General features: G+C 34.2%; 1 protein-coding gene across 5 annotated transcripts in view; it reads left to right on the plus strand.

The window, feature by feature from the left end:
* The window catches only part of TFEC (transcription factor EC), a 123,411-nt gene that overhangs the window by 84,485 nt on the left and 13,435 nt on the right, over window positions 1-25,491 (plus strand). For 4 of the 5 annotated variants that reach the window (XM_032870958.1, XM_032870991.1, XM_032870974.1 and 1 more), the window contains 3 exons: window positions 8,275-8,361; window positions 23,567-23,681; window positions 24,794-24,850. In XM_032870958.1, coding sequence (XP_032726849.1) covers window positions 8,275-8,361; window positions 23,567-23,681; window positions 24,794-24,850 — 259 coding nt within the window. The remainder of the gene's footprint in view (window positions 1-8,274; window positions 8,362-23,566; window positions 23,682-24,793; window positions 24,851-25,491) is intronic. The other variant, XM_032870967.1, reaches the window with a different exon arrangement.

The following is a 25,491-nucleotide window of genomic DNA, read 5'->3' on the forward strand; positions in this document are numbered from 1 at the left end:
CACTTAATGTTTTATGGAATTACATTTGGATTTCTTACTATTAATTATTTATTCATTCATTTCTATTTTCAACAAATACTGTCTACCGTTTACTAAATAACAGGAACTTAGAGGTGCCAGGGATACAAAATGAATAAGAATGTGTACCGTCATGGAATTTATATTTATCGTGACCTGCTTATGAATGAACCTTCGAAAAGTACTGAAGAATGAATTGAACTGGCAAACCACCAGACCTGGGAAAAAGACTTCCTTTAATATCTCAGTGTAGAAAAACAGCATTTATAGCTGAGCTTTCTATTCGTTTCCTTTTCTTTCTTTCTTTTTTTTTTTTTCCATTTGATTTGTTAGATGGAGCCATGGTCCTGTGATCTCCTGCGTTTAATCTTCCCATCTACATTCCTGATGATTATTACTGATTTCAGATTGCTGCTTTTTGCTGTGAAGTCAGTAGCTTCTAGTCACCAAAGAGTAATGCTCAGTATCCCATTATGTGAATTCCAAAGTGGTAGAGGAAGATTTCATTTTTTTACAAATTTTACATTCATCAGGCAAAGGGAAAATAATAAGTATCTGGTAGACTGCTTAATAAAATAGAAAACAACCACAAAACAGGACTCATTGAAATCCAAAACTGAGCATAAAGCTCTACATGGATATTTACTGATACTTTTCAATAGTGACAATATAAATAATTGTTTAAAAAAAGCAATGTAAGGTTAGTTCTCTATTCACTCTATGAAGAGCATAAAAATATATGTAGGATGAAAATCATCTGTATAGTAAATATTAGAACTCAACCAACACAATTTTTCTTACTACCACCTTCTTCCAAAGTTCATTTCATTGTGTGGAAGATTGATTTCTAAGGGAAAAAAACAAATCCTTAAGGATTGTCATATGCCAGTCAGTTCCAGGCAAAACCCAGAATATGATATTATGTATCTTATGAAATATGTTTTCTAAAAAATAGGAAAGGATAAGTAACATATATCGGTGTTCTCAGGTTTTCTTAGTAAATGTTTTTATTCCCTAGGTACACAACTTACATTTTCTTTTATAAGAATTTTTTACATTATAAAAGAAATCTATGTGATTTTAGTAGTCTTTTAGGTGGTGCCTGTCAAAGGAAGCTGCTAAGAAGGGCCAAATGCCCCAAAGGTGCGGAGCTCTGGGGACAATGTGCACATTAGCCACGGATTTTTTTTTTTTTTTTTGCTATTTTTTAAACCATTGTACCTTTGACTATGTATGTAAAGTTTCTTCTATCATTAATTCTACTTAATCATGATTTTATTCAGCATGTTGTAGTTTTCGTCAGTGTGTGTTCTCTTGAAGTCCACTTCTTATGTGCACATTTTCACATTCTGCCACCATTCACGGTCTTGTTATCTTTCACAGCTAAGATGTATCCTATGTCGTTGCAGTTTCCTAATATTTTTTGATTCATGGGGTTAGAACCACCACTTACTAGCTGTGTGGTCTCAGTCCTTAACCTCTCTTCCCAGCACTCCTACAACTGGAAGAGCTGCTTGCATTTTTTAAAGGTCCTAACACAAAGGCAGAATGGGGGCTCAGGAGATGGTGGCTATTGCCATTCTTTGGCGTTTCTTTTTCCTGAGCTTGTCTTGCTGGGACATCAGAGAACATTTCATTAATTCAAAGAAGAAGTCAGATATCGTGGCTACTACAGAGTAAGTCTGTAAGAACATCCTTAGTTTCAGGATTTGGGGGTTGGTATTAGGAGTAACTTGGTGATTAATGGTCTCTGAGACAGTGAAATACAAAATCAAAAGAAGCGTTTTATAGCCTGGGCCTTTCCAGAGGATAAAATTTGTACTCCTGGCACAGAAGACCCTTCCATATTTAACCCTTGCCTCCTGACCCAGACTTATCGTTCAGCACTCTGTGCGTCAGCCATATGGGTTCACTAGTGGTTCTCACAGTGGTCGGGTTCTCCATTCTTATGTCCTTTCTTTACCATCTACTCATTCAGCCTTCACCATTTGTCGAGATAATTCTAAGTCTCTCTCCAAAATTCATCTCAGGTTTCTTCTCTAAGGTGCTTTTGCTGGTAGTTCCCTGTGTAGATAAGCACTTATTCTCTGAATTTTCATAGTAACACCCATATCATGTGGATAAAAATTGCATTTATCACAGCATTTTCATAGAACATGCTATGTTTTAATTATTCATTGTCTTGTTTTCCTACCAACTGTAACTTCCAGGAGCTATAAGTTGAATGGAAGAGGAAAAAAGTTAGCAAATAATTATAATATTATGTAGCAAGGACAATGGTACAGATAGGAGCATGAAAGTGCTGTTCTTATTCAGAAATATCAATAGTAAAACTTGGAGAAAGTGGCTAGTAGAACATTTACACAGATGAGGTAGGATGAGTGGAAAATAAAGATGGGGAAGACCCAGAAAATGCAGTGAGCAGAAAAAGGGAACAGGTGGTAGCAAAAGTTGACACCAGAGATGTAGACAAATCACAGAAAGGCTGGCACTCCATGCAAAGAAATTTCAAATCCTGGAAAGGTTTAAATGTGGGGGCTGGAGTGACATAATCAGATTTGGCTGTAATATCATTCTGTCTGCTATGGAGGAGAGCAATCCTGGAGAGAGAGGGCCACTTGGGAGGTTACTTCTATAATGCAGTGAAAGATGATGAGACCCTCTATCAGAATATGCTAGAGTTGGGGTATCTGGGAGATCACCATGTGGAGATGCCAGTGATAGCTACAGATCCAAGTTTGCCTCAAGGAGAGTAATCTAGACTGGAAGAAGAGATTGAGAGTTGTCAGCATGGGGTGGGGGAGCGGGGGACAGGGGGATACTTAAAAGTTCACGTGAGAAAGAGAGCTCCTAGAGATCATGAAGAGAGTAAGAAGAGCAATGAACCAAGGATGGGATTGAGCCATTAGCAATATTTAGGGGGTGGTCAGAGAGGAGGAACTATAAAAGTAAAATAAATACATAGCCAGTGTGCTGTCATCGAAACCAAAGAGTTAGCTTAAAGAAGTTAGTTTAAATGAACTATATACTCAAGTGTGGTAGCCAAGTCTAGCAAAATAAGGGTTGATAAATATCTTGAGTTTGGCTGGTAAGCAGTCAAGAAAACAACAACAACAACAACAAAAGGAATTTCAGTAGGATGGTTGGCAGAAACCATTCTTCCACCTTGAATTCAGAGTTGACAGGAGGTGGAGAGGTAGAAACCTGGGATGTTTGGGATCACTGGGCCAAAAGCTAATAAGGCAAAGACAGAGAGAGAGAGAGTCATAAACTGAAAATTGTTTAGTTGACTTGTAACAGGCTCTAGATTGGATCTAAAAGGAAGATTGTGTTTTGGTCAGTGAGATCATAGAATTTAAGATTTTAGAAATGTAGTGGTTTAGAGGATGACAAGACTCAAGGCCTGTGCTAAAGAATAGGTGAAAGGAAGGCTAAAGTCAGATTTACGATTTTGAGAGAGGTGAGTTAAAATATTCAACTGCAATTGTTGATTTACTTTTCTGTAGAATTCTGACAGGTTGTTGCCATAGATATTTCTAAATGCATATCAATTTATGATCATTTGGCATTATTTTTCCTTTAAAATTTTATCTTGATTCTTATATGGCCCAATACTAACATTACTACTGTGTTTTCCATTTGGTCATATTTGTGGTACAATTTTCACTTTATTTTCAATTTTCTCTTATTTTATTTTAATTAACTATTATAATACTTTTTAAAAAATCCATTTTGAGAGTTAGTTTCTCAAGCAGTGTGTTAGCTCATTTACATTCCTTTTTTTACTTCTAGGATTTATTACTTTTTTAATGTTTTAAAATTACTATACTTTGTTTCATTATTTGTTATTTTTTTTTTCTATCCCCCATTGAACAGGTCTTTTTTCTCTCTTTTCTTTTTTTGTTACTCTAATTTTTTAAGATGCAATAGTTATATCTTTTTCTATATCTATATCATTGTTCAGCAAGATCTATGTCATATCCTTAAGTAAAAATCTTCCTTAGGGGGCGCCTGGGTGGCTCAGTGGGTTAAAGCCTCTGCCTTTGGCTCAGGTCATGATCTCAGGGTCCTGGGATCGAGCCCCGCATCGGGCTCTCTGCTCAGCAGGGAGCCTGCTTCCTCCTCTCTCTCTGCCTGCCTCTCTGCCTACTTGTAATCTTTGTCTGTCAAATAAATTAATTAAAAAAAAAAATCTTCCTTAGTATGGTCTTACCGCCTTGTTCTCACCTATCATCCTATATTGGGACTTACAGTATCTCTCTCTTTCTCTCTTCTCTCTATCCATATTCTTGTTTAGGCCACAAAAAGTTTATTTTTATTTACTCATTTTTCTTTTTCTTTTCCTTTTTTTCTAGAAGATTTATCTATTTATTTTAAAGACAGAGAGGGAGACAGCGTGCATGCAGGGCTCGGGGGCGGGGGTAGGAGGAGAGGGAAAAGGAGAAAAGCAGACCTTGAGATCAAGACCTAAGCTGAAATCAAGAGATGGACCCTCAACCAACTGAGCCACCCAGGTGCCCCTATTTACCCATTTTTCATTTGTATAGATTTCATAATTTTACTTTTCATCTAACTGGAATACTTCCTGGAAGAGTGTTTTTCAAAGGTCTTTTTGCTTTAAAACTTTTGAGTTTTTAATGCCTTAGAACAATTTTATTTCACCCATGTACTTAAGGGATATTTTATTGGTTATAAATGTTTAGGTTCAAAGTTCTTTACCTTTAATACTTCAATTATTATCCCATTGTCTTCCTGTACCCAGTGTTGAAAAATTTCATTGTTGGTCTTTCATAGATCTTGTTTTTAAACTTTTAGAATCTTATAAATGTTCTTTCTTTGCCCTCAAACCTCATACTTTGCATACCTATTATCTCCATTTTGATTTTAGTCAAAATAATTTGGTTTTTGTTATATTTCATTATCTTCATCTATCATTTTGAACATACTTATTCTACTGATTTGTAATTCTTCTTTTGTCTAATATGTTATTTCTCTTTCATCTGATATAAAATATTGTGTTTATTGTCTTTTCAAAATAACAACTGGATTCTTAGGTGAATAGTTTTGAGGATTCCTGGAAGCTATGAAGCAAGATTTTGAATGGATTTTAGATCTTAAAGTCAATTTAGGATAATGGAGGAACCAATGTCTTCAATAAATTAGGGGCAAATTCAGTCATGAAGGTGGATGAGAGAAATGAGGGATAGTGGTGTTAGGGAAGCAAAGAAGAACCTCCAATGAGGCTGAGCTTTCACATGTAGGAAAGAAAAGTTTCTTACTGAAATAGGAGAAACCTAAGCATATTGGTTAACAAGGAAAAATTAAAGATGCAGTAGAGTGCGTCATTTATGATGCAAGTTTCCAGGAAGAAAAGGGATAAATGATATATATAATTTTTGCTGAAACTACTGGAAGTACCCAAAGAAGAGCATTTATATAATTGTGGTTAGCATCCTTCTTTCCTCAGGTCTTCTTTACACCTGTTCAGTATAAATTTGTTGTTCATGGAAGGATAAATGTGAATGAGAGAAATATCATGAAATTAAATTTTGAGTTTAATAACAATCAAGAATATATTTTAAAACTTTCATAGACTGTATTAAACAAAAGAAAACAAAATATGCATATTTATTATTCTAGATCCTTTAAGGATCTCTCGATGCGCATGGAATAACGTCTAATGTCCAGACCATATGTGAAATCTAAAAAACAAAACAAATGAACAAACAAAAAAGCAGAATCTGACCTATAAATACAGAGAATGAACTGATGGTTGCCAGAGGGAACAGAGGTGGAGAGTGAGCAAAATAGATGAAGGAGAATACAAAGTACAGGCTCTCAGTTATGGAATGAATGAATCATGGAAATAAAAGGCACAGCATAGGGAATGCAGTCAATGGTACTGTCATAGTGTTGTAGGTGACAGATGATAACTATACTTGTGGTGAGCATAGCATAACATGTAGACTCATCAAATCACTCCGTTGTACACCTGAAACTAATGTAACATTGGGTATCAACTACATTCAAATTTAAAAATTAAAGTTAATTAATTAAAAAATGCAAGAGCTGTGCTCTTGAAGATGGTACTCACCAGCCACATGTGGCTATTTCAATTTAATTTTAAATTCATTCAAATTTACTAAAATCTTTAAAAATTCAATGAGATCAAAAACTTAATTCCTGAGTGCCTAGGAATTTAAATAAAAACTTGAAAAGAAAAGATTTAATTCCTCAGCTAAACTACCTACACTTTCAAGTGCCCAGTAGCTATAAGTGATCAGTTGCTAATATATTGGGCAGTGTGGATGACATACCTATGCTTAAAGAAATTTTTGTTGGACACCACCAACCTAGAAGCTTTTACAATATAGAGGGCATAGTTTTCAACTTCATCTCAAACCTTTCTCTTGCTCCCTTCCCACTGACCGACATTCTTTCTCCAATATCCATTTTCCCACCTCAGGGTCTTTGTAATTTTTGCTTCCTTTCCAAGGACTATTCTTTGCCATGTTACTCATGTCTTTGTTCAAATACCAGTAAGTCCTTCTCTGACCATTTTCTAAAATAACACTCATTCCCATCAAGCTCTCTCCCTACCTGCTTTAATTTCTTCAGACCACCGTCTGTTATTAAGCTGTTTCTTGTCTGTTTCCTCATTAGCGTTAGAGTTCCAAGAGGGCAGAGGCTTTGTGGTGTTTGTTTTTATAGCTCTAGTACTTGCAACAAGGTCTTGCAATAAATACTGCTCAACAAATATTTGTTAAATTAATACTGAGAAGTGTTCCAATTTTTTTTGGCATATCAACTTTGGGAGTATCTTAATAGAAGCCTGAATATTTGATTCTCTAAGGTTCTCAGAAATCTTGCTTAGAAGATAACATTAACAGAATCATAAAATATTCTCATACATCTCTCTGAGTTTACTCCTAGTTGTTTCTGCCTATGTTATAGGAAATTCAGAGTACCACAGTTGTATAAATTCAGCATTCTCATTACCTTTTTTTTTTTTGAAGATTTTACTTATTTATTTGACAGAGAGAGAGACACAGCAAAAAAAAAAAAAAAAAAAAAAAACCCACAAGCAAGAGGAGTGAGAAGGAGAAGCAGGCTTCCCGCTAGTGAGGGAGGCTGATGTGGGACTGGATCCCACGACTCTGGGATCATGACCCTGAGCCTAAGGCAGACGCTTAACTGATTGACCCACCCAAGCGTCCCTCTTTTTTTTTTTTTTTTTTTTTTAAATATAAGACTTTGTGTGTGTGTGTGTGTGTGAGCTATATCACCTGCTTTTTTTTTTTTTTTTTTTCTTTTTTAATGTTACGTCAATGAATCTTGGAACACTACACCAAAAACTAAGGACGTACTGTACGGTGACTAAATACAAGCTTTTGAAATCTTCTCCAGCTAAAGTACAGGAGAGAAGGAAGGCTATTTTAGAAAGGAATTGGGAAAGAGAGTAAGAAGCTGACTTAAGTTAGGACGTTAGGGCCAGATTTCCAGAATTTCAGTCCTGCCTTTGTCACTCACCAGTTTCATAATCTGGAATGAGCTATTGAGCATTTTTTTTTTCCTCTCAGTTTCTTCCTCTGTATAATGGAGATAATGATAGTATCACTTCGTAGAGTTGTTGTGAAGATTAAATGAGCTGATGGATGCAAAACACAGAGAAAGTGCCTGGCATATCCTCCAACACTGTATGTTTGCTTTTGTTGCTGTTTAATGGGTCAGTGACTATTGTTGTTGTTGATATTCCTATTATTATTATTAGCCATTAGGGAAAGTTGGATAATATGTTCCCGTGTAGTTTGTATCCATGTGGACCAATTGCCTGGTTTGACCACTGCTATTTGAATATCCACCTGTAAGATGCAATCAAAACATTTCAAAAGGAAAGTAAAGTTTGTAAGAAGTCATCCCTTTACATGTTAAGTACACAGGCTCTGGCTTGAGGCACATGATAACCACTCTGTTTATATAGATACTGATTTCCAAGGGACTGGCCCAGGGTGATTTGCCCAGCCATCACCTGCCAGCTGGCGGAAGCAAATGCGTGGAAAAGCAACACAGATCAAAGAGTGGCAGGATTTCTTCATTTTAAGTTCTAAACTGCTCTGGGTTTTGATATACATATAACCTTAATTTAAATATTCTTTAAAACTTTGAAAGAATGCTAAATTTTTTCTCTCTGAATTCAAGCTGAAGCACAACTCTTATCATTATGCACAGTATTCTAAATGTATTATATTTTGCTAGATGGAAGACGTAATTGAGGATATAATCGGTATGGAGTCAAGTTTTAAAGAGGAAGGAACAGATTCTCCTCTGCTAATGCAAAGAACAGTAAGTGTTTCTAGACCTGAGGAGGTCAATGAGATTGAAATAAATAATGGCATCTGATGATTAAAAAAAAAAAAGAAATTTAATTTGATTAGTAAATGGTGTCTTCTCCTACGTTTTTGAAACAGGCACAAGATAACAGATGAATATTATGAAATATTATTGGTGCAGAAAAAGATTATGTAATGTTATTGAGGAAGACGACAGAGCTTGCGATATTCTCTCTTCTCTCTCTCTATACTTATCTAATCCTTATAAACATCCATTTAATTAAATATCTGCTATTTTCCATGAGTGATTTAATCTTTAGCATATAATCGCAGCATATAATCAAAACATCTTCATGAGCTAATGGCTAAGTTTTGACTAATTTACCACAGCTAACAACTATCAGATTCAGAGGCTCTACACTTTGTAGAGACCAGAAAAAGATTATAACAACAAGAAATATGACTTCACTTTAGAACCAATAACCAAAGATCAAAGATGAACTTAAGAAAAGCAGAACAGGCCTCACCCTACTTTAAGGCCTGTAGACAGACCTCTATGTTGCAATCAGCACAAATTCCTGGAATAATGTGTCATGAAGGGATGGTGTCTTATCTCCTCTTTGACTGCTGTTGCCTTCTCATTGTTCATTTATTAATCACTAAAAATGTTATTTGTAAAGGGCGTGCAAGGTCTTTTCACCTACTTTGAAGGGTTATTGTTGCTTGGTTTGTTTATGGTTTTAGATCTTTTCAAAAAGTGGGGAAAATATGAAAGATTATGATAGAGTTATTTTAAACATTTCATTTAAAGAAAATGGATTCTGACTATATTGTGTAGTATGGATATTTTTCATCAGCAAATCAATGAGCTGGGATATGTTAATGATGAACATATAAATTTAAGACCTAAAGAAAGTATCCATTTTTTTTTTCTTTTCTGTTCCTTTTTTCCCCAGACAGAATATCTAGAGAGAAGCATCTCTTTCCTCAGATATGCAGGGCCTCCTAGAATAGGTCACGAATACTGGCATTATCTGACAAAGTTCAAATGAAGTTTAAAATTTAGTCTTTTTGCAGCCTTTATTTTTATTTTATTTTATTTTTTAGGATAAACTGACAATTCTTTCTACCTCTTCTCTCTTCAGATTTCAGGCAGCATAGTTATAGGAAATCTGACTAATTTTCTAGATAAATATATTATTAATGATAATTTCTCCCTGTCTAATTTCACAGCATGAAGTTACTATTTTCTTAACTAGTATTCAACCTCTGGGTTTTAGGAATTGATATTAATTTCCTGCAATCTTTTCTTTGTATGTAGTACTCATTAAAATTGTATACTGAAACATTTTCTTTGTCAAATTATCTTGTTTTGTAGAGGCTGCATAGAATGCCTTCCTCAGGGCAAATTGGTGGCAATAACTATCTGGAATTTGCATATGATAGCTAGGATGTCCTTTTAAAAAGATAGATACTACAGGCCTACCTGCACTTACATCAAGAAATACCAATCAGCAATCACTGATAAGTCTAGATCTACACATAAAACCAAAGAGTTCAATTAACCAAATACATTTATTCAACAGGTATTATGTACAAAGCATAATCCATTTACTATCGGAAACTCAAGTTGAGTAAGACATAGTTCACAAGTCAGGAGATCACATGATAGTGAGGCAATGAGTGAGGTGCACCGGAGGGGCAGGGAGGGAGTGTGTGGATCTCGGTGTTAAACCCAGATTCTAATCTAGATGTTGTGCAAGTCACTTAACCTCTCTGCTATCTTCTGCATTATAAGAATAATTAAAATCTTTTATTTCCAAGGCTTTATATATGTACTACGCTTACATTAGTATACTAGTATACTACATATGTACTTTTGAAACACTAGTCAGAGATCTTCTCTGGGGTTCAAGTGAAGGAGAAACTATATTACATTGAGATTTTTTGGAAGTGCTTTAGGAAAAGATGATATTTGAAATACAGTTATGAGGGATACTTAAGATTTTAAGAGGTAGCCAGGAACACAGAAAAGTAGCAAGTTAAGAGAATAACATAAGAAATGTCAAGAGGTGAGAAAAAAAAGAATGCTTAAGAATGGCTGGTAGAACAGATAGGAAACTCTGAAGGATTTTTATAGTTCATGTGGATAAAAATAAAGACCTGTTGGATTCAGAGGAATGCTTTGAGTGAGCGTGTTAGCAAGTGAACTTTTGGTGCAGATGGTCAAATCTGGCTCATCTGGGGCTTAAGCATGAAAGAAATTTGTTGGTTCATGTCACGTGTAAATTGTTAATACTATCGCATGCAGGCAGCCCTCCATAACTTTGCCTTTGTTTTCTGCCGTGCTGGCTTTTTTCCCAGCTTGTGAGCAAGCACTATCATAGCCTATTCCAAGCTATGCACATAGCTCCACATAGTTTCTTCTTGCTAACCCAGTTTTTGTGTTTTGTGTTTTTTTGCCGACATCTACTTCTTCACAAGGAAGAGAAGTTTCTGATTAATTTAAGCGAATCTTGGTGGCCCCGCTTTCCCCTAGCAGAAGATAGTTTTAGGAATGAGCTTGTGTTGTGATTTTGACATGTTGAGCAGCTCCCTGGGAATATTCTTAAGTCTTTAAAGTAGACCTAAAAATGAGAAGGGTTTTGCCTCTCTGTGATATTGTAGGACAATGTGACTGATGTAGTCATTTTATTGCCCAGAAGCTAAGTAAATAAAGAAAATCAAAAGAAACAAAGGGAGAAGAAAAGCTGAAAGAAATCCTGCTTATATGCCCCTGGAGAATTCTTTACCTATGGATTTCACATTATGTAAGATTTTTTTTCCTTTATTTTATAAGCTAAGTGTATCAGAGTTTTTTGATTGTTATATAGCCAAATTCATCCTAATGGATACAGTCAGTCAGGCTTGGCAACCTAAGGGAAGGAGAACATCGTTTTCCCCTTAGTTCCAGTTAAATCTCTGGGATGATTCTTACCAGAGCAATGTCTGTCATTTATCTACCCCAAGTCAATTTCTCTGGGTCTTGGGCCCACCCTAGAGCTGTGGATTGAGCAGCCCCACACAACAAACTACCTAGACTAAGAGCGAGAATGAGAATAGGAGTTGTTGTGCTCACTTCGGCAGCACATACACTAAAATTAGAACAGGAATTGTTAACAAAATAAATGTCAGGGAATTCTAACGAGGCTAAACCAACAGATGTCCTTCAAAAGTGAGATAGTTATCAATTAACAATGATTATTATTAATTTCTCACCTATTATGTGAAATTCACTTTTCTATATATTTTACGTACAATTTCTCTAGTTCTTCTAGAAATCTGTAGAATCTCAGGGGCTGCTGACTGAGTGTGCTGTTAGTCATTTTAGCAGTCTCTTGCTGTGGAAGCAGGAAACCTTGGATCTCACTTAGCTAAGATTTATCTTAGGAACACTACGTATAGGCTTAACTAAAAGTCACATAATAACTTCCATTGATTGGAAACTTGGAAGTTTCTGAGGGGAATCTTGGACCACTTGTGGTCATCCTTCCCATTTATCCAGGTTGAATGAAGGAGTTCAAAGTCTTTGCAGATCATTTTAGCCCACGTATTTCTGACCCAGAAATGAATGTTGAGTGATCAGTGACTAGAGTTAGAATAATTAAGAAGTTACCACTTGCTTTCTAACCCTAACGTGTCAGTGTCTTCTTACTATAACAACTATGTAAACTAGATTGCAAAGAGCCAAGGTGCAAGAAACATTCAGCCAAACCAGTCACACATTTGACAAAACCCTAACCTGTCAGTTTCTCAGTTTCTTTAGTGTCAGTTTATTTTTCTCTTCCCCATTTGGCCATTCCTTCACATGATTGCATCCTAGATCTTGTTATTGCTATTTTTTCTATCCCATAAGATCTTCATTTCACACTTTTTCACCCTAACATTCTATTTGTACCTCTACTGTAGTGTTATTATTTCACCAGTTGTTCAAGCTCTAAATCAATGGACTCTATCACTGTTTTCAATAGCTATGACTTCACATTCACAACATTTTGGAAATTTCTTTAACCTGTCTAGAGTCCTTGGTCATGCACTCTAACCAGTCCTCTTGCAAACACTCCTAACATCTCCCTTATTTTTCTTCATTTTACTTCCTTGGCAAAACCCCTGCCCTGATTAGACTTCTCTCATCTTACTCCACATCTCAACCCGAGCAGCTTAATGGATAAAATTTCACCACATTGTTCTTAGTACTCACCTCAAACACATCACCGAAACTTTGCAGGGCCTTTCACCACCCATTCTGCAGGTATACACAGCTATGCCCTGTGAAAGTTCTCATTCATTCAGACCAGTTTTTAATATCTTCCCTTCTCTCCTCAAAACCCCACAATTCATTGGCCATTATTCATTTTGCAGCCAATTTCTCTTTTACAATGTATTTCAAGGAGCAAATGTATGCAACACTATTGGATTCATTCATTAGCTTGGCATCACCAATTCTACTAAACCATCTGCATCTGTTTTCATTTCTTCTGCCATCTCTTCTATTAGAATAGTTGTTCTAGCTCATAATCTAAGGCCAGCCCACCACTTGTGCCCTGGATCTTACTCCTTCTTACCTTCTCAAGGTCTTTCCTTCTCTAAATAGTGAGTCCTTCTCCTCCATAATCAGTCTATTCTGATCTATAGGATTATGCATATAATCATTACACTGGTCTTTAATAACACTCCCTAAAAGTAAAACCAAAACTCCTTCTGAACACATTTTCTCTCTGGTTGCCACACTATTTCATGACTTACTTACACAAAGAAGGGCTTCTTGCTTCCATCCTCACCCTGCCACCATTTCCTACCCTTCTGTTTTCTAGTCTCCAACAGAGCCGTTGTCCTCACAATTCTAAAGGAGCTCTTAAAACCAACCAAAGTAGAAGCCAGTAGTAAGGTCTTCATTCTCACCTCACTTGGCTTCTCAGTGGTATTTGCCGTGGTTGACCATTTTTCCTTCTTCAAGTATGATCGGGGATTCTCTGGCACCACATTTTCTGCTTTTCTACCCACCTTCCTGGTTCTTTCTTTTCTAATAGGTGTCTAAATTCTCACCTGTTCCAAGGCACAGACTTTAGCCCTTTTTTTTTCATGTTTTTATACATCCTACAGGTGATCTCTACCCTTTTCTAGCCTAGATATCTCCCCTATATGCTAGATCCATTTATCCTACTGCCTGAAATCTTTTATGCTTCTACCGGACATCTCAAACTTAATATGATTGACAGAAAGCTTTTGCCCCCCCCCCCCCATCTACCCAAATCTACTTTTGGTTCATCTAGAACCCCTACTCCTAAAGAGTCATCTTTCTTCTCTCTCTTACTCCCATACCTCCACATCTATCAGTACATTCTAACAAGCATTCGAGATTTCCCAAATCTCCCAGCTTCTTATCAGCTCCTCTACTAAAAACACTTTTCCGAGCTACCATCATCTCTCACTTGAACTTCAAAACAGAATCTAGCCTAACTTCTCTGCTACTTCTTGCCCCTTACAGCTGTTCACACAGTAGCCAAAATGATCTGCACAAAGCAAAAATTAGATCCTGTTTGTCCTTGCTTAACATTCTGTTAACTTCCTAAAATCCTCAGAATATAATCCAGACATTTTACCATTGTCAGCATTTCCCTTTAACTTTAGGCTTTGGCCTCAATAGCCTTCTTCCTGCTCCTTGAACATGACATACATACTCTGATCTTAGGACCATTGAACTTCCTTTTTTGTTTCAGATCTTTGCATGGCTGCCCCTTTGCATGGCTGAAGTTTCCAATCCTCAGTCAGTATCAACTTGTCACAGAGGCCTTCCACAATCAGCCTAGCTAAAAGACCCCATCTCATCAGTCCCTAAATCGCTGTCTTATTTTGATGACCTCTGACACTTATTAGAATGATTATTTTATTTACCTATTTATTATGTGCTCCCACCCCTAGAATGTAAACTCTTTGAGGATAAACATTTTGTCTGTCTTGTTCACTGCTATGTCCCTGGAACCTAGAGCTGTGACCTGTTTATTATTTTATCCTCAGCACCTAGCACAATGCCTAGCACATCATAGGGGGTCAGCAAACACATGTTAAATAAATACTTCAAAATCCACACATATTGAAAAATTTATTCCCATTATACATTAGTATTTAATAATTTTTTAACAGAAAAAGCAGTAGCAACAAGGATAACAACTGTTATAATAGCTACTGTGCCTCAGGTACTTGTTTTGTGACAAGGATTGTGCAGAACGCTTTTTGTGAAAAATTGTATAGATATCCCAATAAACCTATGGGAGAGAGGCTAGTATTACCTGTAATAACTTTACAGTTGAGGAAAGAGGCTTAGAGAAGTTCAGTAATTTGTCCTGGTTACCGCAGTTAGTGAATGGCAGGGGAGGGTTTGAATCCAGTCCTATAGGATACCAGATGCGACAACAATCCTACCCACCCTCCTGTGCCAGCAGCCTCAGAAGGAAGCTGTTTCCTAGAACTGTAGAATCCTAAGATTTGAAGGAACTCCGGCCTGATAGAATTCTCTGCCATACACATGTAGGCTGATAGCCAGTGAGTTTAGATCTGTCTCCCTATAATTTCCACCAGGTGGTCTTGGTATCACCCCTTCCTTTTCGAGACGTGGTGGTGCAGAGTAACTCATTTCTTTTATCATAGATAGCTATTTTTTCAATCAGGTGTCTGTAAATGCTGGTGGCATTTGGCAATCTCAGTAAACTGTTATGGTTCAAGACCATTCCAGAGACGAGGACTGAGTAAATATTAACAACCCCTTGCATTTGGTTGGAACTTGAGAGAACGGCATAACATCAACAAGCAACCTTTTGTCAATCACAATCTAGAGCAGATTAGTCTTAAAGTCCAAGGAAGAGCCAAAGTTCACCTTGGCGCTGAGTTTTCTGCCCAGTCCTCTCAGCTATTGTTTGCCAGTTTTTAAGGAAAAGAAAATGATGAAGTAGAAAGAGAAAACGGTTGCTCTCGTGAAGGTTAGAGACACTGCAGCGTTAAAACTGGTGAGCAAGTGCATTTTGGAATTCTTTCAATGTCTGGAGATGAAGCCACCTTAAATACTGAATGTCAGCTTTATAAACTAATAGTCAATAAAACAAGGTATGTAGAAATTGAGCTTGGAAATGCATAATATATAATCTGCTGTACACCAACAAACTTGTTTACTTACAACATAGTTTTAGGTGCTCTGAATACAGTAAAAATACTGTTATTGTCTCTGTAGTAAAAAAAAAAGAATTGTTAAAAATGTATATTGGGACTTTTCTATCAGAAAGTGAGGGTTCCACTGGTTATTTATTGTAGTGTTTATATTAAGTCAATCGCTGTTTTTATTAATTTAGTATTAAGTAGATCATATGTATATAAAGTGTGTGAAGCAAAAGTATTTCTAAGTTACCATCTCTATTTTGTGTTTTACCTTTTCTACTTAAGTTATAAGCCAGCTGGCCAAGGACAAGGGACCTTCTACTCCCGCCCAACACATTATTTTTCTTCACTCATAATAGAACAAAAATAATAATAACTCAGTGGGACTTCCCTATTCAATGTTTGTCATTCAAACCTCATACATAGCCCTGCTTTTGCAAATAAAATACAGAGGGAGATCAATAGTGTGTGTCTTAAAACTGGAAAAATCTAGTTTACTACATTTAAATGAATAAATACCCCAAAGGAAAAAAATAATCTTTTAAATGCCATTTTTTTTTATGTATGCATACATTGTGTGGTATGTTCTCCCCTACAGTGCTCTCTCTTTATGCCTGATGTTTCTCTTCTTTTTATGTCTACAGTTATTCTAATAATTTCAGGCTACTTTTACCATTTTAGTTCCACTGTGAATGTCTTCACAGAAAAGAAAAATAGAAGATCCAAACAACTCAGAGTTTTCCCATGAAGCTTACACTAAATATGTGATGTAAATATAGACACATAGATATCACACATACACATATATATGTAAGGGTATATGAAGTTTTTTGCTTTTAGTGTTTATACTGAAAAATTTTCTGAAAATATATAACAAATGTATTTTCTTTCCTCTTTTGTATTTATAATGAGATTATCTGGGAGAGGGACATATCATACACACAGACCACGCCTACATATAGACAAACATACATAGTATACATATATGATACATCTATACACATACATTATGCATACATATATGTACACCACACACACACACACACACACACACACACACACACACACCCCTCTCCAGAAAATTCTCGGGCTTTTAGATAAGTAATTAATTTTCATGAACATGGTAAGTAGTATATACTACAGTACTCTCTTTGCTGAGTGGAATATAAATGAAGAGGGGTAAAACAATAAACTAAATTATTAAATTTATGATTGAGTTTATTAGTCCTGTATGTTTTGGTGAGGAGAAAAATAAACAATGCTGCCATGAAAGACAGTGTTGGAGAACGTTTGGACTTTAAGTTGAGCCTTAGAGAGTAGGTTGGATTTTGATACTTGAATAAAACTGAGAAAAAAATTGTTCAATGGCTTCCAACTTTTTGCATGTTCAAATCACTTCTTACCATTCAAAGTGTTAAGGAAAGGACCTTTCCAGACTAGGGTAGGTAGTAAAGAATCCAGCCTTTGTTTCATATAGACCCAAAATTAAATCCCAAGCCCACTATTTCTATAACTGTATGATCTTGAGATAACTTAATTTTTCAGTTTTAATTATTTTATATTTAAAATGGGAAACATTTTAACTCCTCATGGAGTTTTTACAAAGATCACTTGAAACTGTCATATCATCTTCCACAACAACTGCATCATTTCACATTCACATCATTGGAAAAGGTTCCAATTTTTGCACCAACACTTGTTATTTTCCTTTCTCTTGATAATTGTCATCTTAATGAATGTGAAGTGGTATCACATTGTGGTTTTAATTTATATTTCCCTAATGACTAGTGATGTTGAGCATCTTTTCATGCGCTTATTGGCCTTCTTCTTTGGAGAAATGTCTATTCCAATCCTTTGCCCATTTTTTAATTGGGTGGTTTGTTGTTGCTGCAGTTGTTGAGTTGTTGGAATTTTAAGAAAATATAATCTGGATATTAATCTCTTTCTTACATGATTTGCAAATAGTTTCAATATTATACTGATGAGTTATCTTTTCACTCCCTTTTTAATGTGCTTTGATGTACAAAGCTTTAAATGTTGTTGAAGTCTAAATTCTTTTTTTTTTTTTTTTTGGTTGCCTGTGACTTTAGTGGTAGATTTAAAAAAAAAAAATCATCACTGAGCTCATTATCAAGATTTCCCCCATCTTTTTTCTAAGAACCTTCATAGTTTTAGCTCTTATGTTTAGATCTTTGATCCATTTCAAGTTAATTTTTGTATAACATATAAGATAAGGGTCCAACTTTGTTCTTTTGCATGTGGAATCTACTTTCTCCAACACCATTTTTTGAAAAGACTGTCCTGTCCCTATTGAATGATCTTGGCACCTTTGTCAAATCATTTCACCATATAGTTGAGGGTTTATTTCTACACTGTGTCTGAAATAGTGCAGAAATTCCACTCCATCGGTCTATGTCTGCTATTATGCAAATACCCACTATTTTGATTATTGTCACTTTATTGTAAGTTTTAAAATCTGGACGTGTGTGTCCTCCACCTTTGTTCTTTTTCAAGATTGTGTTTGGGGACCCCCAAAATTCTATATGAATTTTAGAATGGGTTTTTCTTTTTCTACAAAAAGTGCTTTTGAGAGTCAATTGAATCTGTAGATCACTTTGGGTACTGTTGTCATCTTAATAATATTAAGTCTTCTGATCAATGACTATGCAAAGTCTTTCTATTTATACATGTCTTTTTAAATTTCCCTTAGCAATATTTTTCATTTTCAGTGTACAAGTATTTTGGCTCCTTGAGTAAATGTTATTACTAAATATTTTATTCTTTTTGATGTTCTTGTAAATAGGATTGGTTTCTTAATTTCCTTTTCAGATTCTTTATTGCTAGTGTATAAAAGAGATACTGACTTTTGGGTGTTCATTTTATATCTGGCAACTTTGCTGAATTTCTTTGTTGGCTCTAATAGCTCTGTGTATATATGTGTGTGTGTAATCTCAGGTTTTTCTAAATATAAGATCATGTCATCTATGAACATGATCATTTTATTCATACTTCTCCAATTGGATGACTTTGTTTCTTTTTCTTGCCTAATGACTCTGGCTAGAATTTCTAATACTATGTTGAATAGAAGTGGTAAAAACAGACAACATTGTCTTGCTTATTTTTAAATCTCAACTTGTACTCTTAGTATTACCTTTCTTTCACTTGAAATAGTATTTATTTATTCTTAATTATTTTTCCTAAATCTTGCCAGAAACATGTCATTTCTGTTAATTAAAAAAAAAAAAAACTTGCTTTGTGGATCTTTTATATTTTTTTCAATAATTTTTGTTCTTATTTTATTATCTTTTCTACTTTCTTTGGGTTTATTTGGTTATTTTCCTAGCTTCTTGAGAATGATAATTTATCAAATTTCAAATTTTTATCTATTTTTTATATTACTTTTTAAAGGTGTAAGTTTCCTTGAAAGCATTGTTTTGCCACATCCCAGAAGTTTCTTTATGTGTATTTTTAGTATCTTTTACTTATTTCTAAATTCCAGCATGATTATTTTCTTTACTTTTGAATTATTTAAAAATTTCCAAGGATTTTAGAAATCAAGTCTCTATGAAATACATTGAAGGTGTTTTTTGACAGAGTTCATAATCAATATTTATATATGTCCCATATATACTCAAGAAAATTATATGTTCTCTAATATTTGGATATGGAAGTTTGCAGTATCTATTGGGCCAAGTTTTTAGTTTTTTTATTCAAATGTTCTATAACATTACTGATTATTGTTGTCTGCTTGACTTTCCAAAAATGAGGAGAAATGTCAAAATTTCCCACTACATTGGCGGATTTATTAATTTTACCTTACAGTTCAAAACATTTAGTTTTGCATATTTTGAGGTTATCTTATTATATGAATGCATGCCTATAATTATAATTCATTTTTTGAGAATTTCACTCTTTGTTATTATGTAGAGACTGTCTATCCCTAGTACATTTTCTAATTTTTAAATCTATTTTCTCTGATATTTATATAGCTATGTCAGTTTTCTATGGTTATCATTTACTGGCTATATTTTTTTGCATCCTTTAATTTTCAATCTTTGTGTGTCCTTCACTATGTAGGTGTGTCTCTTGTACTGTCTTATCCAAACTGTCAGCCTTTTTGCTGAGAGGTTTGACTCATTTACACTGATATGTGTTCACCTGTTTCTCCCATTTTATTTTATTATTTAAAGTGTGCCCATTTATTTCTCCTTAGTTTTAACCACTTTTACACCCTTTGGTTTCCTTCTACTTCACTTCAATCATATTGATATTATCTAAACTTTAATACCAAGTTATATCATTATATATTTCTTTTTTTTTTTTTTTACCTTGGTTCTCCTCATCTTTTTTAGACTACAACCACTTACTAAGGTATGTGATCATTTTTATTTTGTATTTTTGAAGCATATCCTTTAAACATCTTCTTCTATTTAGGTACTTTATCCAAAACTGTTTTCAATGTTAGTTTTTCTGGGTAAACATTCTTAAGTATTTTATGACTCTAGGAATATTTCTTTCATGGCCTCATTTGTGAATGACTCTTAGGCTGGATATAAACTTGTGTTTTAAGTTCTTTTCTTTCAACATTTAAAAAATATTCATTCACTTTCCTCTTTCATTCAATGTTGCTATTGAAAACTCTTACGTTAACCAGATTCTTGTTCCTTTGGACATAATCTTACCTTTTCCTCTTTAGGCTTTTAGATTCTCCTCTTTGTCATTGAATACTGTAAAATTTCACTATAATATGTCTGGGTGTAAGTTTTTCCTATTTTTTAATAAAAATAAAATCATAATAAAATAAGATATAATAAAACAATAGACTTTAGTTAATTCTCAGAAATGTATCTCCATTATTTCTTAAAAATTTTCTTTCTTCTAATTTTATTTCTCTTTCTCTCTGCAACTTCTAATATTTGTATTGTAGTTCTAATAAATCTGTCTTCCATACTAGCTAGATTTTCTTCTATATGTTCTATTTCTGGGTCCTTTTCTTCATCCTCCTGAAAGATTACTTCAGTTTGGTTTTATAGTTTACTAATTCCATTATTCCTTTCTCACTGTGTTCATGATGCTATTTTCCATTTTATATTCTTTATAATACTATTTTTCAAGTACTATATTTTCAAACCTCTTCTTTCTGCTTATTCACTTTGGCCATTTATATGTTAATTTGTTCTAATTTTATATTATTAATTATTATAAACTTTTTATTTTTTAGAACGAACATTAGACTAATTTAAGAAAATTGGTTTCATGTGATCTTTCTTTTTTTAAAATTTTTGCTTCTGGTGTTATCTCTCACATTGCATGTTGTTTTACTTTTGAAGTAATCATTTTCCTCAAATGTTTTGATATGTTGACTAGTTTGTTTTCTTCAGGAATATCAGCTACTGTGAAATTACATATGTGAAAGTACATATGTGAGAAGGTCAGGGCCTAGTCTACTTCAGTCTTTATAGTCTTACTAATGGAGGTGTGACTAAAATCTAGGGTGGAGAACCCTAAACAACAAGAACCACTGGCAATCACTCCTCACCTGAAGGCAACTTCTGATATCAGGGGTTCATGCTTTTTACCAGAAGGAAATATTGTCTTGAGGAGTATGTTCTAACTTTTGAAAAAATATTATGATAAATTCTTTATTATATATATTTAAAATTTGTGATTTTGTTGTTAATATTGATATGTTCCCCTATTGTCATGTCAAGGGTTTGCTTTACTGAAAAAGAAGTGTTTTTAAAACCAGAATAATAAATATTTCTTCATAAAATATCTATCCAGTTTCCCACTAATCTACAAAATAAAGTTAATACATTACCTAAGTAACTTATACCTTTGAGAAAAGTAGATACAATTTTGCTTTGTAAGCCTTTTCAAGGGTGTATGTAATCTTTAAATTTTCACTAACATTGTACTCACATATTTTAAAGGAGGAAAGGCACTATAGATAACAGGAAGTATAATACATATTTTGAAATTGAAACCAGTTGTCTAATGATATTCAAAAAGTGATTAGCCATTTACATGAAATAGAGTGGTACCTACAGCATAAAATTAAATACAATATTAATCATTATGCTTTAGGGCATAAATTGAACAATAATCAAGGTCAGAAGAAAATGTAATATACCTATAGTTAAGCAGGATTAGATTCATTATCAGAATTCCAGCACCATTTCTATATTAGGTATGGTCTGACCAAGTAACATGGACCCAGAGTAATGTTATAGTTGGGAACTTATCACTTTACTGTTACATTATATATGTAATATAGCTCCTTTTCTTCTTAAACATTTTTGCAATTTGCCACTGCTGCATTGAAATCCATCTGAATTCAAGCTCTTCAGAGAAAAGTGCCCTTTCTCTTGTTCCTTCCCTCTTCCTTCCCCCTCACTCCCTATTTTTTTGTTCAGCACATCCATTATATTTCTCAAAGGCACAGAGGAAATGTACAATTCAGGTTGGTGATGCCTCAGCTTATAACCAACAAGATTATCAAAAAAGGTCTTGGAATTTTTTACTTTTGCAGTATGACTAAATGACTCACACGTTAGGGAAATATCTGCTTTTAAGATTTCTTCCTAATTGTATTTTTCCTATATAAGCACTTATCATCTATCCAATTTGATCAACTATTTTTTAGATGAGGAACTTGAACAGGAGTAAATACTCAACTTAAGTGTTCTCTTCCAAGATTTATGAAGTAAAAATACATTTTAAAACAGTGAGTTTATATAAAGATGAGTCTTAATAGAGTAAATAATGAAAAGAACCAACATATAAAAATATGTATCAGAATAACATATTCATCTATGATATCCTTATTGATATACATATTCACATATATTAGCCTGATTTCCACTGTATTTTTCAAGTTCCTTTTCCTCCAAAATTCACAATATTTGTTACTGTAGTTTAATGGATTATTATGTCAGAATTAATTTTGGTCTTAAAATGTTCTTTGTTCACATTTATTTTCAGTCTGACTTTATAAGTATCAAAAATTTCCCTCAGTTTGAATTGGAGTTTTACAAAAAATGTAAATAAGGAATTAAGAATCTCTGTAATAATATAGTTATAATTTTGTTGGATTATTTGTATTATTTCTAATCCTTAAGAAAAGAAAAAAGTTGCTACTTATTTGGTTCTTATTTTACTGCCCAGAAATGAAATATAGGTACTTAAAATGGAAATATTTTAAATGTTCAAATCCTACATTTTAAATGTGGCTTGCTCTGGAATAATGAATATTAACTTGAGTTATGACTATTATTTAAATTAAATTTTCTTGGGAAGTCAAATCAATAAGCACATTTTAAATAATAAATTTGTACAATTTTGAATTTTGTTATAAAACATCTTAGTTTTCTGAAAAATTGTTCTCAAGAAGCACATTAGAAATTGCAGTGTTTCTATAATTAGATGTACCTTATATCCACCAGAGGCAAAAGTAGTTTTAGACTACTTTTGGTTACCAGCTGGGATATTTATAATAATCTAGAACATTAAGTGTGCGATGAGAAAAAGTATGCCTTCCAGGAAGGAAAGAAAGTTTCTCACTTAATTAACAGTGTAAAACACCTCTTGACTATGAGTTGCTGGTAGCACTGATGGCATTAAGAAGGCTTCCAAAATGTCCAGCCATTATACCTAATTTATGATATGCAATGAACTTTCCAGCTTTGCTAATATGTATATTGATTTGTCCAAGCGATTTTTTAAAATCTTACTCATTTATAACCAGGTAATGTGCAGATCAAACTTCCATAACTTTGTAAATATTAATCAGAATTTTCTTTCATGAGTGAACTAATTTCTTTTTTTGCTTAAATATAAATAGCTTTTTGTCAACATATCCACAAGCATCCCATAATGATTTTGAAAAGTCAATGCATATTCACTCTTGTTTAAAATTAAAATGCTGTATATAACAATTATTAATAAAATGGCAAATTTAAAATACGCATCTAAATATTTCAGTGTCTATAGGAGGTTTGATTCATCTTTTCTTCCTTTTATTTCTAAAGTTGTCTGGAAGTATTTTGGACGTGTATAGTGGTGAGCAGGGAATTTCACCAGTTAATATGGGCCTTACAAGTGCTTCCTGTCCAAGTAGTCTGCCAATGAAAAGAGAAATTACAGGTAATGTTGCTTTTTAGTTTTATCCCTTTTAAATCAACTACTTCCTTTGTTATATAACAAATTATCCCAAAATTTAACAACTTGAAATAATAAATACTTACTCTCTCATATCATCTCTATGGGTCAGAAATCCAGAGATGGCTTAGAAAATTGGTTTTCACTCAGTCTTCCATAAGGCTACAGTCAAGATGTTGTCCAGAGGTACAGACATTTGAGACAAGGCAGGCTAAAGGATGTGCTCCCAAAACAATTCTGTTGCAGGTCTTGAAAGTTAGTGCTGTTTGTTGGCAAGAGACTTTGTCTCTTTACCATGTGAACCTTTCTATGAGGCTGATCAAATGTCCTCATGACATGACTGGTGATCCAAGAGACACTAAAGTGGTACCTGAACATGTTTTTTATGACCTAGTCTTGGTCACACTAGTGACCACACTAGTCATTTTCACATATTCTGTTGGTATCCCAGGTCAGCCCTGTCTAATGTGCAAAGAAACACCCAAGGATGTGAACATCATTGAGAATCATGGTAGGCGATGTTGGAGACTATCACAAATGCTTGCAACCATGTAGCACATAAAGTGTCATTTCCTGGAAGCGTTTGATAAGAATACCTAAGAAGTGTTGCTAGTTCCAACTCCAGGGATGTAGAAATCATAGTTAATTATGAAAAATGTTGGTTGTAAAAATTAAGCTGAAATGATTTTGAATAATCTTAAAATTCTTAAAATAATAATAATGATTGAGCAGTTTAATATTTGCTATGCACTGTACCTCTTTTCATCATCACAGTGATCATCAGATAGGTATTATATTATGCCAATTTTATAGATGAGGAGCTGAGACACAGAGAACTTAGGTAATAGATCACATGGCTATTAAAAGGAAGGCCAGAATACAAATCCAGGTTTTACTATTCAAACCCTAAAAGGTTAGGCATTGCCTCTTTCTTAAAGAGTGCTTTGCTCCAAATTTCTAAATATTGGCATAAAAATATTATTATGCCATTTGGAGCAAGTAATATTGTATTTTCACCTAATATTTCTGAATTAGTTTGACTAGAGAGGTTGTAAAGTAGAACTAAGCACAATTTAAATTATCTTCCTTTTGATCAGAAACAGATACGCGAGCTTTGGCAAAAGAGAGACAAAAAAAGGACAACCACAACCTCAGTAAGTATATTTTCCTTTTTTTCTAAAAAAAAAAAAAAAAAAAAAAAATTAATGCAAGAGGAAATCCATGGAAGTTAAAATATGTGGTCTTTTATTGTCACTTTGTAAGTATTATTATGAGGTCACATGACCAAAATAACCATAATGAATAGTATATGTTCAGTAGTTGTGCTATTTTGGGAAATTTAAATCATATGAACCCTCAGAAGAGCTACATAATTTTAGGAAGTGAAACATCTCAAATTGTCTCCTTACTCACTCTCTCTCTCTCAAGCAGACTGGGTGTGACAGAGACGAGTGCATTTAGTTACATTTGAACTCTGTTGTGACTCTGACTCGAAGGTTTAGAGATAAAAGTGGCTTTAGAAAATGTACACCACTTATAAAGCAAGAAACAACTCCACGTTCTCATCTTTCTGTGTCAATCTGCCCCTCCCTTCCTAATGATAAGTTATCTGAAAGACATTGCTGACATTGTACTGCTGAATTCTACCTCTGCAAATTAATTAATTCATTCATTAATTAAATGTCTGTGATGCCTTCCTAGGGGTCAGTTTGACTCTGATGACTGGTCACATGAGATGAGAAATACAAGTGAGGGAAGTAGGTTAACAGCAGTATTGAGCTTGATAGTGTTTGGT

This window comes from Lontra canadensis, unplaced genomic scaffold (genome assembly GCF_010015895.1).
Source record: "Lontra canadensis isolate GAN:19392208 unplaced genomic scaffold, GSC_riverotter_1.0 scaffold2, whole genome shotgun sequence".
Lineage (NCBI taxonomy): Eukaryota > Metazoa > Chordata > Mammalia > Carnivora > Mustelidae > Lontra > Lontra canadensis.